The 17,297-nt window shown below is 37.6% G+C and overlaps 1 protein-coding gene across 1 annotated transcript in view; it reads left to right on the top strand.

Annotated features, from left to right (window-relative positions):
• The window catches only part of LOC111093987, a 273,737-nt gene that overhangs the window by 232,588 nt on the left and 23,852 nt on the right, over nucleotides 1–17,297 (top strand). Inside the window, exons 15-17 of the mRNA XM_038584493.1 lie at nucleotides 7,317–7,535; nucleotides 9,553–9,805; nucleotides 15,062–15,225. Coding sequence (XP_038440421.1) covers nucleotides 7,317–7,535; nucleotides 9,553–9,805; nucleotides 15,062–15,225 — 636 coding nt within the window. The remainder of the gene's footprint in view (nucleotides 1–7,316; nucleotides 7,536–9,552; nucleotides 9,806–15,061; nucleotides 15,226–17,297) is intronic.

The raw sequence follows: 17,297 nt of genomic DNA, 5'->3' as shown, positions 1-17,297 counted from the left end.
GACTATCTCTCAAATCCATCCGTTTATCCCTGTCCTGCCACCCCTCCAATTCTCTTTTCCTCTACAGGGCTGCTGTTGGCATTTGGGGGTGTCACTGGTTAAATGATAGTCTCTCAAATAATATGTTGAAGTTGTAGGAGCCTCAGTACCTTAGAATGTGATCTTATCTAGACACGGGGTCCTTGCAAATGGAAACTAAGATGAGGTCAGATTGGAGTAGAGTGGGCCCTTAATCCCATTTGGCTGATGCCCTTAATCCAATATGGCTGGTGTCTTTATTTGTGAAAACACAGACACACAAAGGGAAGACAGTCACATAAACATGGAGGCAGAAATTGGATTTTTGCTGCCCCTAGTCAAGGAATGCTTGAGGCTACCAGAAGCTGGAAGAGGCAAAGAGAATCCTCCACCCACTTACGCCCCCTCTCCCATCGCCTGGAAACTTCCGAGAAAGCATGGCCCTGCCAACATCTTGATTTAGAACTTGTAGATTCCAGAACTGTGAGGGAATACATTTCCATTATTTGTAATCACCCAGTTTGTAGTTTCAGCAGCTCTAAGGAACTCATGTGGGGTCAAGAGAGATCTTCAACTCTTGAGACTCTCAAGCACATTTCAGGAAGCTTGGTGCCTTTGCCACCCTTTTGTTATTGTGACAACAAAAAAACACCCATGCCACACTTCTGAAAGCTCTACACTTCTGCTCATAGTTGAGCAGTACTAGATGGGCATCTTCTAAGTCATAATCTGTTCTCCCCTTTGGTCTGGACCCTACCCAAACTATTTCCCCCTTGCAACCTGAGAAGTGTTTGTAAAACATGAATATGACACCCCCTGTTTCCTCTCCACTAAAATACTCCAGGGGCTACTGAGAGTGGCAAGATGAAGTCCAGGTAGTGCAGTATGGCATCCACCTGCCAGGCCTCCACAAGCCGACTCCTTCCACTTCTGTACTGTCTTCACCTACTAGGACTTTCTCTACTCAATTCAACTTATTTTCAGTTTTAGAAATGGAACTCTATTCTTCTAAGAATTGCATATGTGATGGCATGCCCTATGGGATGTATCCCGTCCTCTCATTTGTTTAATTCTTGACCTCACAGGTATCAGGAGAGAAGTCTTCTTAGACCCATTTTGAGCTAGGTAACCATCCTGTGCTCTCTCATAACCTTCTGGATGTTGCTATTACACTTCCCACCCTGGATTTTATCCCCGGATTATTTGTTTTTAATATTTTATTTATTTATTTATTCATAAGAGACACACAGAGAGACCAGAGACACAGGCAGAAGGAGAAGCAGGCTCCCTGAGGGAAGCCTGATGTGGGACTCGATCCCAGGGTTCCAGGGTCACACCCTGAGCCAAAGGCAGATGCTCAACCACTGAGTCACTTGGGCGTCCCATTTATCCCTGGATTTTGTCTTTCACTCATCTGTCTCTACCAACAGAATGACATTTCTGTGGGTGAGTGAGAGTGACAATGTTGCTCATCTGTGAAAATCAAGAACACATCTATGTTAGTATTCTATCACTGCTTTCCCACATTACCACAAGCTTGTGGCTTAAAGCAACACAAGTTTATTATTTTTAAGTTCTGGAAGTCAGAAGTCTGCAAGAGACTCTTAATCATAGGAAATAAACTGAGGGTCCCTGGGGGGGAAGGGCTGGTGGGGATGGGGTAACTGGGTGATCGGCATTAAGGAGGGCATGTGATGTGATGAGTACTGGATGTTACATGCCTGATGAATCACTGACCTGAAACCAATAATACATTATAGGTTAATTAATTGAATGTAAATAATAAAAAAAGAAGTCTGCAGTGGGTCTCACTGGGCCAAAATTAGGTGTCAGCAGAACCACATTTTTTTCTGTATTCTAGGGAAAATGTTTCCTTGCTTGCTCCAGCTCCTAGAAGCTGGCCTCATCCCTTGCCTCCTGGCTCCTTTCTTCCATCTTCAAAGCCAATTCATTTGGGCCAAGGCTTTCTCACACTGCCATTCTTCTGGTTCTCCTCTGGTTGTCTTTCTGTGTCTTCTGCTTCCTACTTCACTCTTTAAGGACTCTTGTGGATTCATTGGGCCCATCCAAATAATCTCTAATAATCTCTCTATTTTAAACTCAATTGCTTAGCAAACTTAATTCCATTCTGCTACTTTAATTCCACTTTGCCATATAATTTAACATAATCACCCATTACAAGGATTGGAGTGGGGACATATCTGGGGGGAGGCCACTATCCTGCTCACTACATCATCTCAGGGCCTGATATATACATTCATTTAATGATGATCTCTTGAGTGAGTGAGTTGTGTCCCATTAAACCAGCTTCCACAAAAGAAGAACCCTTTCCTTCTTTCAGGTTTCAAATAAAAGGGCTCATTTTAAAGCAGCCTAGTGGTTCTTGTCTTTCTAAACCAATGGGAGAGTTCCTCATGGCAAGTCAGCAGACAGGAGTTAGAAAATTTATGAGTTGTACCAACTTGGGGAAATCACTTAACTCACTGGGGCTTTACTTCAGGTTCTGCAAAAGTCTGAGGGACCGTGATGAGGCCTTCTCCAACATTAACATGGTATGACCTATCCATATTTCTTTGATACCATTATTGTAATGACTCCCTGAAATGCTAAATATAAGCTTCAGGAAAAGTTTCACAATCACCGAGGATTCCATGTTCCAAAACTTCATAAATGGAACATGATGAAAAGAGAAATGAGAAAAACTCAAAGGAATTACACAAAAGTAAAAAAAAAAAAAAAAAAAAAAAAAAAAGCCCCTTGATTTAAAAAATGCTACATTTAGAGTATGGTTAGTTATACCAGAAAAGGGGAGTATGGAAATTTTAGTGGCATTTATCGATAGTGTCTTTTTAAAAGGATTACTATGCACAGCTGATGAATGATGGAGTCTGGTTGTATACAAATCCCTAAGGACTCCTGTTCACTGTAGAAGAGAGTTTAAGAATGCATTCCATGCTTTTTTTTTTTTTTTAAAGCAATTTTGGTCTTTTTTTTATTATTACACTGATGGATCATAGAAATCTTGTTTGATATCGGGTCTCTATAAGGACTGGGCATGGAAGGGGGATATATGTGTGTCATATGAAATGTGGCTGAAGTTCAGAGAAATAGGTTTCATTTAATAGCTGAATACTGGATGACCTGACCATTCTTCTCAGCCTCTGGCAGCTCACCCCGTGAGCGATAGAGGAGTCGCCTGCATGAACTGAGGAGTAGCTGCTGGCCTCAATGTGATTTTGCAGTGATCTGTGTGCTCTATGGCTTCCTTCATAACCAACAAATCAATTCCCACTATACGTATTACACACCCCAGTGGCAGAGGCCATTTATTATCCTTTTGATGGTCATACTCTTTGTACATAACCAAGAAAGATTACAGAAAAGGAAAGAACAGTTGAAATGTGGATGAAGATATTGTACAATGGCACTGCATTTTATAATGCACCTTACATGTATACAAGAATAAAAGAGATGCTTTCTTTCAAGAAAATTTCAAAACATGGATGCAGAATTTTCTTTTGAATGAAATATATTTAGAGAACGATATATGGAGAGATAGTTGTGGATGCAGTTCACTTTCAGTACCCATTTGGATTTCAGGTACAAATTCAAAATCATTAAGAGAAAAGGACTGTCACTGTCATAGGAGATTGTTTGTAAGGCTATTCCTGACGACTTACTTTTGTTCACCTAACAAGATTATTGATATTTGCTTCTATTTCCCATCATCTAGCATCAACTTATGTCTGTATTAATTTCTAACTTTGCAGTCTATAATTTTTCAAACTCTAAATGGCTGATTCCAGGTCTTTCTTAATTATTTGCTCCAGATACTATAGTTATCACTGTTAAACAAACAAGTAAAAACAAATATTGAATTGTGTTAAGTAGGTACAGAGTAATTAAGTATTTTGAATTCAATATAAATTGTCCTAACTCAAATGTTCCACCAACAAGCATGCGTATCTGAATGCTGGTGGGAAATATTTATCAGTGAAACTAACGACCAAAGTATGACTTTATAGTGGGTTCTGTGCATAAACATTTAAACTGCTTAGTCATTTATATCAATGGATGTGAAAAGAAGAGTGGAAATTTCCAAAGGTCAAATAAGCTACTGTCTCTTCTGTTTTGCATCATTTGAGATTTTCTGGGTTTTTGCAAACAACACAATGCCAAATCTGTATTTGATTTTCTCTTCTCTTTGAAGAGGCAAAACAGCAACAGAATAATTAACTGAAGAGGAGCATGCACAGAATATTTTGCTTTAGCAGTGTAGAAAGTTCTGGATTTCATTTCACAGGATGATAAATGTAGTAAGGTATTCTGGAATCCTTCTATGAGGACTCTATTACCATCGGTAAACCAAAACCTCTCCGGGGCCTGTTTCCTGTTTAGCTGTTCCTCGTTTGTGTTAATTGAAAAGCATGCTCAGTACAGACTGCACATAGATGGGTCAGATGACGCTGTACATCTTTATGGCAAAAGACACACAAGAACAACAAAAAGGATCTGTCAGTGTCAAGTTCAATGTCTCATTAGTCCTGTGCGACCAAAAGGCTAAAGTCATGGATTGGCCTTCTAAGAACAATATGTGTTTTCTTTTACCTGTTATCAGTATTTAGTTTTTTTCTTTTATCGCCCCAAAGACTCTTGTTTCTATTATTTATCTTCTCCTTTTCACGGTACAATTATCATCATACTTAAATAATCTTCAGACAGAGTTGAGCTTTTGTATATATAATCTTTTGAATCTGCCTCTGAATTTCATTTCTGTTATGTCCTCACATTGCCTCGACTTGCTGTGGTTTATCACTGTCATGGAGTTACTTCCTATCATACTAGCTTCTCCTTTGGTAAGACACTTTTAATCAAGACCATTTTTTTGATTGAGGAATTTACTGAATTATTCGGAATTATTGTTCTAGAATAGAATCAGACACGCTACCCCGGAATTTGGAGACTAGCTATTATAAAGGTCAATCACGGATTTTATAAAACCAACATTTTACTAAGCTGGTGGGTATACACTGATAATATTTACGGTTCAAATTAAAGATTGATTGATTGATTTTAATTAATTAATTAATTAATTTATTTATTTATTCATGAGAGACAGAGACAGAGAGAGAAAGAGAGAGAGGCAGAGACACAGGCAGAGGGGGAAGCAGGCTCCATGCAGGGAGCCCGATGTGGGACTCGATCCCGGGACTCCAGGATCAGGCCCTGGGCTGAAGGCATCTCTAAAACCCTGAGCCACCTGGGCTGTCCTTAGTTCGATTAAACAACATATGCCCATCCTGTTTCTATCTCTTTAAAAATAAAGAGAACCATATTGTCTTCTACATTTCTTGGCCAATTTTAAAGTAGTTCTGGTAAATAGTGGAAGGGAGTGAAGCAGTGGATTGAGTTTTTGTTATTTTGTGATGGTAGCACAGGATTAGCACTGTTCTTAGTGTTTCATGTTTTTTAATTTAGTCATCATACTGCCCCTGGAGTATGGGTACTGTTATCATCTCCCCTTTCCGCCTTTCCGTGTGAGCAAACTAACGCATTAAAAGGAATTCTGTGTAGACAGAGTCCAGAGCTGTAGTCATTAAGCTAATATACTCTATATATGCTCGAGACTGGGTGGGGAATGAGTTCTGCCTCTAAATTATTTTCAAATACTTCATCTTCTTTCCTATAAAAACTCCAATTTTAGAAACTTTGAAAACATCTCTTGATCCCAACAGCAAACAGAGAGAGAAAACCTGACCTAAATTCGAACATTTTGCATTTGCTTATTTTATGTTTAGTTTCAACCCAAAATATCAGTATTGTTAAGAAATAACCTTTAAGTTTCAAATTCTCGTTCACATATTTTTGATCCTACATTAGCTCATTTCAATTTTTTAAATAAAACAGTGAAATTTGAACAAGCCATATGCTAATAACAAAATATAATTTTAATAGAGATCACTATGGGTGGGTGAGATAAGCAGGAATATATTATGGATTTTAAAGATTTTTAAAAATAAGTTTTTTGTTTATAATAATTCACTTCCGTATTTCTCTTAAAATTTCTGATTATTGTAAAATACACATAGCATAAAATTTATCATCCTAACCATTTTTAAACATATGGTTCAGCAATATTAAGTACATTCACATCATTGTGCAACCAATCTCCACAACTTTTTCATTTTGCAAAACTGCAACCTGTACCATTAAACCTCTCCCCCCGCACCAGCTCCCCCTGCCCCTGCTCTTGGTAAGCTTCATTTTACTTTCTATCTTTGTGAATTTGACTACCACATATAAATGGAGTCATACAGGATTTGTCTTTATATGACTGGCTTAATTCATTTAGCATAATGTCCTCTAGGTCCAGTCACATTGTACCATGTCAGAAGTTCCTTCCTTTTTAAAGGCTGAATAATAATTCATTTGTGGAACATTTAGGTTGCTTCTATCTTTTGGCTATTGTGAATAATGTTGCTATAAACATAGGTGTACAAATGCCCATTTGAGATTTAGCTTTGAACTCTTTTGCATGTATACAACAGGAGTATTGCTGGATCATATGGTAATTCAATATTTTATTTTATTTTATTTTATTTTATTTTATTTTATATTTTATTTTATTATTTTATTTTATTATTTTATTTTATTTTAGTTTGTGTTCTGTTATTTTTATTTATTTATTATTATTTATTTATTTATTTATTTATTTTATTTATTTTATTTTTTTTTTAAGAGAGAGAAAGCATGAATAGGGCAGGAGAAGGGAAGGGTCATGGAGAGAAGCAGAGAGAGAATCCCAGCGTAGAGCCTGACTTGGTGCTCCAGCCCACGACCCTGAGATCATGACCTGAGCCAAAATCAAGAGTCAGATGCTCAACCAACCAAGCCACCCAGGTGCCTCATGATAGTTCTATTTTTTTGAGAACCTGTCGTACTGTGTACCATAGCAATTGCACCAGTTTACATTCCTATTTTTCCGTCTCCTCATCAACACTTGTTCTTTCGTGACTTTCTTTTCTTTTCCTTTTTTCCTTTTCCTGATGGTAGTTATCCTAGTAGATGTGAGGAGATACTTCATTGTGATTTTGTTTTCCGCTTCCATTTGCGTGCTTCTTTCCATGCTCCCTTTTAGTCTGTGATTACAGCAAAAAGAAACATACATCATCTGAGTACAAGTATTTATTTAAGAAATAATTTCACTCAATTTTATTTTCACGTCTTTATTATGGCTTCAAAATATTTTATTGCTGGCTGTACCTTGAGCTCTGAATTCATTATTTCTTTGTTTATAGCTCTTCTTCAGTGGCTGGTGGTACTGGATCTGGAGGATTCTTCAAGCATCTCCATTTTGTGAGGGTGTCAGTGTTTTCAGAACTTCAGTTAGCTCAGTGGCGAAGCCAGGGCTTCTGGTACATCATCCTGCTGATGGCTTCCCTCTGGTTCCTGAGGCTCTACCTGCATTACCTTGGCCAGTGGCTTCTCCTTCAGGCCATTTCAACTCCTGTTACAAAGTGAGTGTTTTCTCCTGGAAGTCAAAGGGATGCATTTTCATCTTGATAGGCCAAATGAAAGTACAAAATTCCTCTCTGTCCATTTACTGGAAGACCTAAAATGCAGGTATGATTTGAAAAGACAAAAATGTCTAAGAGCAGGAACGTCGATTACAGTTATGTTCTCATCTTGTGGGCCTGTATATACAAATGCATTACTGGTGCATCAATATTTATTTAAAATTTAGCAGATTCAAGTATGTTCTAATATCTGAGCAGAATCCAAAAAGGAATTTAGCAACTATATTTTATTCTGTTTTGATTTTATCAGAGTGACTCAGGCTGAAGGTATTTTAGAAGTAATGTAAGTATGATTTATCACCTATACTCAGAGAGGCAAAGATTGCTTCTTCTGCAAAATGATTGAATTCGAACAATTACCAAACTCAAACCCAGGCAGCTTTCGGGGCCATTATACTCTGGAAAAAGATGACGCTTTACAGGTTATCTCTCCATAAACATGATTCCATAGACACTATAGATAGACAGATAGAAATCAATACAAGAAGAATTCATTTTCTCAAATGTAGATGTTTCAGATAAAAATAAAGATGTGTATCTACTTTCAATTAAGAAGATTGCAAATAACTTTAAGACACTGGGAAAAAATATACGTGTATTATATATACACACAGAGTTTTTGACTGTGTTTTGAAATTAAATCCTAAACATACAAATGCTTTAGAATATGCACATTTACACATCCCTAAGTTACTGTATCTTCAAATCTTTTATACAGATACTATTTTTCTTCCCTTCTCTCTCTCTCTCTTTTTTTAACTCTCTTTTTTCTTTCCTTTGTGTAAGGGTCTCCAAAGCAGAAAGGACCTATGTCATATGCTTGAGGTAGTTGCTTTTTGCTGACTGCTTTTTTACTCCTTCAATAAAAAACATAAGGAAGAAAGAAAGCTCTATCTTTATTGGCTGTTAATAAAATAATACTGCAAGAAAAATACCTTGGCGATTGATTTCTCAAACATCAGAACATCTAAGAGATGTCAGGATATTTGGTTGGCTATTGTCTGGATCTACAGGCTTGAATCGTACAGTAGTTCCGTGTCACACTGTAGTCATGAGACATGACAGTAACTACAGTGACACCGAGCATTTCTTCTGCTCTTACTCTATGTTAGGTCCTCTGCTAAGAAATGTACACGCGTTACTTCATTTGACATTCACAACAGCATAAGAACAATGCATAAAACTTCCTTCAAAGCAAAGGTCAGGGAGTGGATAAAATGAAGAACTCTTTTTAGTAGAGAATTGGCAAAGAGGGTGCATGAGCAGAATGACAATGGCTGAAATGGGGTCAGGGGAACTTAGAGCACAATGAAATCTCACTTTGCTATAGAAAAAGGGTGCCAACGCCTGGGTCAAGGCTGCTTGAATGACTGGGCTCACCTTGGATTCAACCCATCTGTTTTTAGGTGGTGTCAAGTTGTTCCTTTTGGAACAGCTAAGAGATAGGATATTTTTGTTGGTCACAGAGCAGTGTTGTTTTGTATTTCAGGGTCTATTTAGAGGAATCACAGCAAAATTAATCAGGTGTGTTAAAAATCAGAATAATTAGCCTGGTTTACTTATATTTCTGGTTTCTGATAGAGGCTGACCCGTCACTAAGTCCACAGGTATATTTTGTAGTCCAAATAGCCTACCTGTGAGTATGTGTTATCTGCAGGGCAGCTCTTCTAGAGTACTTCGCTCAGTGGATAGAATTGTTATTCTTTCTATGCTTATCTATGACACAAGAACAATGGACAAGATAGAATCTGCCTTTTACTAGAATGTGAGCTCTTACGGTGGTCCCTACGGGGTTGGGAAAAGATGAAGCCTTCTGACATGCAATTTGGGGGCAGTATTAAGTATCAAGTTTCCTATATTAAAAAAAGAAAGCATATCATTTAAAAATTATTTTGTATCCCTGGCATCTTGTATAGTTTCTCTTGTTTACACATATGTTTATTTTGTTTTCCCACAGATTCCACTTTTCCCCTTTCACCGTTGAGCTTTGCTACCCAACCTCCTCCCTTCAAATTGCAGAAGAGTTGCTTGTGGTTGTGGTGGGACCTTTAGGTCTGAATGCAGTGATACTTCCTTTGGTTCTGATCAGATGGGGTTGTCAGCTACTGTTTGCCTCCTGCCCTGACGTCTTGTCAAAATTAATCATCACCATGGGCCTATGGACAATTCTGGACCCGTTGGCAGTGTTTATAGTGGATACTGTCCTGGGGGTAAGTCAAGTACAATAATCGGGATATGAGTTCTTGACATAGAATTTAGCTTTAGTGCACGAATCAGTTGACATGGGAAGTTTCAGTAATCATAAACAATTCAATATTTATCTTAAATAGAAGTTATTAAGTTTTTCTTCATCATAAAAAAATGATGGATGTCTCTTATAATCAGTTGAAGTGCTTTGAACTATCTTAAATGAACACTTCCAAAATAAGAAGGAAATAATGTTGGAGATCAAATCCAAACTAATTGGTGAATTTTCAAAATTATTACAGTGAAGTTTTATTTGATAACATTTTGTTGGTGACTTTGTTTTTAGTATAAGGATTTTCATAGCCACACTTTATTAAAAAAGTGATCATACTGTAGTTCCTTCAATTGATTACGTTACTTATTTGCTTTGTGATCTAATAGTCTTCTGTAATAAATATACTCAAGAAGAAGTAGAGCTTTTTAAACAATTATAAGTAATAACTGAAATTTAAAAACGTAGGCACCTAATTTGACTTTCATGATGCTCACAAAATGAAAGGAAATCTGAATTTCAACTAAATTATGTACTCTAGATCTGGCTGTGAAATATGGCCCCAAGTAAGAGAGCAGATGGATACTATAAATAAATCAATATGATCAAATAGTCAGTTATAAAATTATCTTAAGTTACCAAATAATATTCCATACCTGATGTATTTCTCCTTTCAAGAAGAAAAAGAAAAGTTTACAATTGGGTTCGTGTGTTTAGACTGTACTCATTGGGCCAAACGGATTACAGAGGTGGGCATTTTGATGGACTCTACTCATTAACAGTGTTTGAAATGTGCTTTCAGAACAAAATCCTATGAAAAGGTAAATTCTGAGTCAGCAGCTGGAGGGGTCTGCGATTCTGCATTTTAACAGATTCCTAGGTGATGCCAAAGATGTTGGTGTATGGGCCAGGCAGCACTGTGACAAGGTGCTGGGTGCTTTACTCTCCATTTCCTTTGTTTGCTAGGCTGGACTTTCACTTGCTCAAGGTTCCTGGGGTGTTCTCAACAAGACTGGGGACCTGGATGCACTGAGTCTATTAATGGCTTGCTAGGCTCTGTGTGAGGGTTCTGATAGCTTATTTCTAAGTGGCACGTGCTCTGCTAGAGATGCTCAGAACCTGTAAACAAAGGTGCTAGTTGACCCTGCAATCATATAGATCATTTAACATTATTAAAATGAATTAAAAGCAGTGCACATTGAGCCTACCAACGTTTCTATTTTTTTAGTCTCACTGCTGAGGATTAAAGGAAGAGCCAGGCACAAAGGAACGTTTGGAAGGCTGACTTGTTTCCAAGTCAGCAACCACCCTCTGGAGTCTCAATACCATTGAACACCTTGGTGACAGGTCAGAAGTGGTTGCATTTTCAACCCCATCTCTTAGTTTTTTTCCTCCTTGATCATCAACCTTATTCGGATTCTGAGTGGATTAAGCTGGAGCCAACTGGACTTTGTCCACGTTCTGACTTCCCTCAGACTTACGGTTAGCAAGGGGGGGCCCATGTCATCAAGGATGGTTGAACAGGAGGTGTAGAGAGGAATGCTGTTGGCATTCCGAGAGGATCCTTTTCTGTGGCATCTCACAATTTCTGCCAGAGGCCTGATGTGCATATTGAGCAGATGGGGTGCCACTCTGATCCTATGGCAACACCACACGTGAAGCTGTGTGGGGAGGATGAGCAGCTGTGTCTATCATCTTCTGAGATCTCATCATACAGAATGTGTGCAGCCCTCCTGGAATGGCTCTCCTTATTCCAATCAGGTCCTCTAGAGAGATTAATAGCTGAGTGGTCCACTGTATCAAAGGCGGCTGACAAAATGAGCGGTCTAAATTTACTCTGGGGCCTCTGATGTAATCTACAGGAAAGCAGCCTCCAGCAGGGCCATCTCAGCACCGGTTCAGAGGTCTGTAACCTGATGGAAGCTGACTTGGATTCTAATAGATGATTATAGCACCCATATCTTTCTCCACTTGGAGAGAAAAGCTGAAGGCTCGTTCCCAATCTGCACAATTATTGACTCTCCGGTTAGAATCGATCAGGCTTCATTGCAGATGACATCTAATTTTGCTGTCTTTAAAAAAACTTTAAAGCTGCATGCAATCCACAGAGTGGCAGCACTGGGGCCGACACATGGACACGCCCATTAATTAAATCAAAAGTCACATTCTAACATGCTCTCCAGTGACTTATCAGCACACCAAGTTTGGAAAGTCCTGCTCTAAAGCAGTGGTTCTCAAAGTGAGGCCACTGGACAAATAGCATCAATTTCACCAGGGAATTTAATTGCAATGCAAATTGAAATGTAAGATGTCAGACCCAGCCCCAAATCTATGAAGTCAAAAAGTCTGGGAAGGGGCCCAGCCTCTGAGAAGGGCCTATTGTGTTTTAACAAGCCTTCCAGATGATTCGCATGCTCATTAAATTTAGAGAACTGCTGCTCCACATGGGATCATAGTTATCATAGATTGAATGTCACTCATGAGATTCAGCTTGCCTGGGTTCGTCCTTCCAGTTCTTTCAGCACTTCCTTTCAGCAGATAAAGCCAGGGATCACTTGTATTTGATCCTGGTCAGCCAGCCAAGAGAGAGGCTACCTTACTTTACCGATATATTATGTTCTGGATTCATTTTTTTTTTAAATGGCAATCTAAAAAGAGATGTGGCAGATGGAATGGTTTGAGGCTGAGGCATTGAGTGGCTGTTGCTGCTAATAACATTTTGTTAGTCTCTCAGTTTGCTGGCTCAGAGGTTGGCAAAGCATTCCCGGATCCCCATTGATGATACAACAATTACCCTGAGTTCATAAATTCTTTCTCTGCCTGAGCCCCCAATTTAGATAAAAAGTAGAGGAAGGATTTGCTGTTGAATGTTTTAACTGATCAGCATGTGTTTATTGGCTATATATTCTGCACAGGATTTTAACAGAAACAGTAAGTATGGCACCGTTTCTTCAATATAGGTGGATCAGAATAACATAAGAACAAAGATCAAACAAAGATACACTGCAAGTGTCTTCATTCAGCAAATGATTCTTGAAAATCCATTGGAAGTGATCACGGATTAATAGAGGATAGACTTGGAGTTGGGGAAAGTGCGTTCTGGTCACAGCTCTGCCATTTGTCAGCTATAATGACATTAGATAAGTCAGTCTTCAACTGCTTCATATGTATCAAAAAAAAGTAATAATACCTACAAGTAGTACCATTTACCTTACTCACTTCACAGTATTGTTGGGACAACCAATTGGAAATACACCTTGAAAAATCTAAGGCACCATACATATAAACTGAAAGGAACAAGGATGAGGATTATAATGAAGTAATGATACTTATGCTCTATGTACAATACAGGATGTAACAGCCCTTGCCCTGATCCACGCAGGAACTTACAGTCTAGTTGCAGAATCACATACACAAAGATGAAGTATGGGCACTGTGTGATGAATGCCATCTGGCATATCACTCATTCCTTTATATCCTCCAAGTCTTTGTTCAAATGACATCTTTTCTCATTTCAATATTTTATAATACACCTCCATCCCTCCTATACTTTGTTCTGTTTCATGTTTTTCTTCAAAATGCCATTGTCTGGGATCCTTGGGTGGCTCAATAGTTTAGCGCCTGCCTTTGGCCCAGGGCGCGATCCTGGAGTCCTGGGATCTAGTCCCACATCGGGCTCTCTGCATGGAGCCTGCTTCTCCCTCTGCCTGTGTCTCTGCCTCTCTTTCTCTCTCTGTCTATCATGAATAAATAAAATCTTAAAAACAAAAACAAAATACCATCTTCTAACATACCATATTTATTGCTTAATCTTACTTGCTTATCCCCCAGCACCCCTACCCCAACTTAGGTGTAAACTCCAAGAACATGGGGCTTTTATCTAATTTTAGTCACTCTTCTATCTTCAGAGCTTAATGACACATGGTGAGTATTCACAACAACGTGTGTGGACCAAATGGATGATTAGCATCTATTGATTAGATAATGTTATTGGCATCAAATATATATCATTATTTGTGTATGTCATCAGTGAATCCTATGTCTCTTTCTTTACCTTTAAGAAATAGCAGCAGGGGAAGATCTAGAATAGGAGAAATGTATGACAACACTTACCAATCTTTGCCTAAAGCCCAAGTGACAGATTCACATTCTGCAAGGTAGACCAATTAATAAGTACAGAATATAAAAATTAAAGTTTTAGTGTAGTAATAAAAGAAATATCGGTTGGGAGTCAGAATATCTGACTTCTAGTCATTGTTCAAATGTTAAAGGATATTTTGGTATAGGGAAAACATAGATTAACCTCTCTGAGCTTCTGTTTTTTTGTTTGTTTGTTTGTTTGTTTGTTTTGTGTGTGTGTGTGTGTGTGTGTGTGTGTGTGTGTTTCTGAGGTTCTGTTTTTATCTATACATTTTTAGTATGGATTAGTTTTGACCATGCTCTTTTAAGCTATACTTACTTATATAATTGTCAGTTAAAAAAGTTAAGAAATTCTTCCTCCTTTCTTACACTGAAGAAAATATGCTTTATTTACATTTACATTGCATACTACTTCCACCTGATACCAGAAAGTCATAATTACAGAACACATATGTTTTGTAAAATTCAAGGGTCAAAGATGTCAAACGGCAATGTTCTAGGTCCGTAGCATTTAATATTTTTTTTAAAGACCTCATTGCCTTGTATTTATTTCTAATTCATACAGAATATGTTTTCGTTGTCTAAAATAAGAACTTATGGTTAAATTGACCTAATGTAAATTTTGGTTTTCAAGCTCACATTAAATAGCCTGATAACTTTTTTATAAGTTTCTAAAATAAGCCATCTATTTTATGCATAGCACAAATTAAATTCCTTTCAAATCTGCTTCAGTGAGAAAGGGGTATTTCCACCATCATATTTAATTTCTTCATATCTTGTGATCATTAAGTTCAGAAGTTAATAGTACATAAATAATACATGGTTTTTCCTTTATGAATTGCATGTAGAGTGTACACATTTAAAAGCTTATAGGGAAAAATGAGAAAAAAAAATCAACTGCTAAACCAGCCATGCAAACCCAGGCTTTTTCTTTTCTTTTGCATAGCTGAAGATCTGGTGATCTTTAGTACCTTGATAATTTAATTTAAAAACAAATTATGGTATCAAATGGTTTTCATGTATTTAAATTAATCTAACTTGATCAGTGTTTCCATCCTTATTTCTTAAATTTTATTTTCTTTCTCAGAGGCTTATGCATAATGGGGACACTCCCATAGCTGATGCAGCAAAGCTGTACTGGGTGTTTGTAAGAACCATGGAATCGGGAGTTCTCGGTATAATGCTCACCGTGTTAATTTACGTGCTGCTGTTCATCATTTCTTCTTTAATTTTATATTTGTATTGTCTCAGGTAAGGTGCTTCAGTGCTTTGGGTTCAGGGTGTTCAGTCTCCAGTCTTGTGCATTTGAGCTGTGAATGTATGATTAGAGAAAAGAAGTTAGATCCACATCTATATGTCTAAGATAGAAATGTCCTTGGTTAGGGCTCCTGGGTGGCTCAGTTGGTTAAGCATCTGCCTTTGGCTCAGGTCATAATACCGGGGTCCTGGGATCCAGTCCTGTGTTGGGTACCCTACTCAGTGAGGAGTGTACTTCTCCCTCTCCTTCTGCCCTCCTCATCCCCCACCCTGCTCATGCTCTCTCTCTCTCTCTCTTTCTCTCTCTCTCTCTCTCCCTCTCTCTCTCTCATGTATGCTTTCTCTCAAATAAATAGAGTCTTAAGAAAAGAAAAAAAAGAAAAAAGAAATGTCCTTGCTTATTTGTAACAGCTGTCACAAAGTCCAGCTGAGAAGCTAATCAACTTTCAGGGAAATGTTTTCTCTCCATAATAGAGAGATCTCCTTTTTCTGTAAACCATTATACTTGTCTCTTCAAACTGGGGGCCAACCAGAAACAAAGATATCCAATAGTAACCTGGTAAATTTCCTGAGAAGCTTATGTAAAATTATTTTTTTCTCTTCCTTCCAACCCAATTTCTTCCCATTCTTTCCACACACACCCCTGCCAAAATCACCAAGAGAAGTATTATCCTTCAGCTTTGATTCTGAATATCTTAGGGTTTGGCTTTCCAGGTCACTCATTAAGCAAGCAATGTATATATATGAAGAAACAGAAAAGCAACAAATTCAAGTATAAAAAGTGCTAGGAATACTTTTCACTCTGTTGGTGGTTTCCTTTGCTTTACAGAAGCTTTTGAGTTTGAAATAGTCCCACTAGTCCATTTTTGCTTTTCTTGCCTGTATTTTTAAAAGCCATTTTCATGTCTATGAAATCATTGGCAAAACTAATGTCATGAAACTTTCTCCTTATGATTTTTTATAGAATTTTTATAGTTTCAAGTCTTATATTTAAATCTTTAATCCACTTTGAGTTGATTTTTGTGTGTGGTATAAGGTAAGGATCCAATTTCTTTCCTTTACATATGGATATCCAGTTTTTTTCAGCACCATTTGTTGAAAAGATCATACCTTTTCCATTTAATATTCTTGAAGATCAGTTGACTACATGCATGGAGTTATTTCTGGGCTCTCTAGTCTGTTTTAATTGTCTATTTTTCTATATTTATGCCAGTGACATACTGTTTTAATTACTGTAGCTTTGAAAAAGGACATCTTGCAATATGTGACAAACATGGATGAACCTTGAGAATATTATACTAAATGAAATAAGCCAGTCACAGAAGGGCCAAACCTGCATGATTCCATTAATATGAAGTGTCTTCAATAGTCAAAGTCATAGAAGCATAGAGTGAAATGGTGGTTGTCAGAATCTAGGGTGTGTTTTCAACACACATTAAAGTTTCAGTTACATAAGATGATTAAGTTCTGATATCTGCTGTGCAACACATTGTGCCTATAATTAACAATACTGTATTATACACTTAAAGAATTATTTAGATAATAGATTTCATGTTGTTTTCTTACCATAATTAAAAGAAAAGTGCTAGGAAGAGGTCAACACAAGAGTCTCTGAGAGCATAGAGTAAGGGAATCAGCACAGGTCTGGAGAAGGATTAGGGCAGTAGCCAAACACATCAGTTGAAATATAACCCTTGACTAATTTTCCAAGATTTAATATAATTTGGCTGGAAGAAAAACATAAGGAAACATATTCCTCAGCACAAGAAAAAAGTATGAAACTGTATGAACATGAGAAAGTTCAATATATTTAGTCACTCAAAAGTACTTTAATATGGTGGGAGTATAAGACATGGGGCAAAGGAAGTTGACTGATATTCAAAGACTAGATGATAAAAGTCTTGAGTTTCATGTTATGGAGCTGAATTTGTTCTAATGGTAAAGTGAAAAGGTTAAAAGATTTTTAATAATTTTAATTTTAGGAAGATCACTCTACTAATAGAAGGGAAAGTGGCAGCCCGGGTGGCTTAATGGTTTAGCGCTGCCTTCAGCCCAGGGTATGATCC

This window comes from Canis lupus, chromosome 35 (assembly GCF_011100685.1).
Source record: "Canis lupus familiaris isolate Mischka breed German Shepherd chromosome 35, alternate assembly UU_Cfam_GSD_1.0, whole genome shotgun sequence".
NCBI lineage: Eukaryota > Metazoa > Chordata > Mammalia > Carnivora > Canidae > Canis > Canis lupus.
Note: the sequence above shows the minus strand (reverse complement) of the source record. Positions and strands in the feature narration are given on the sequence as shown.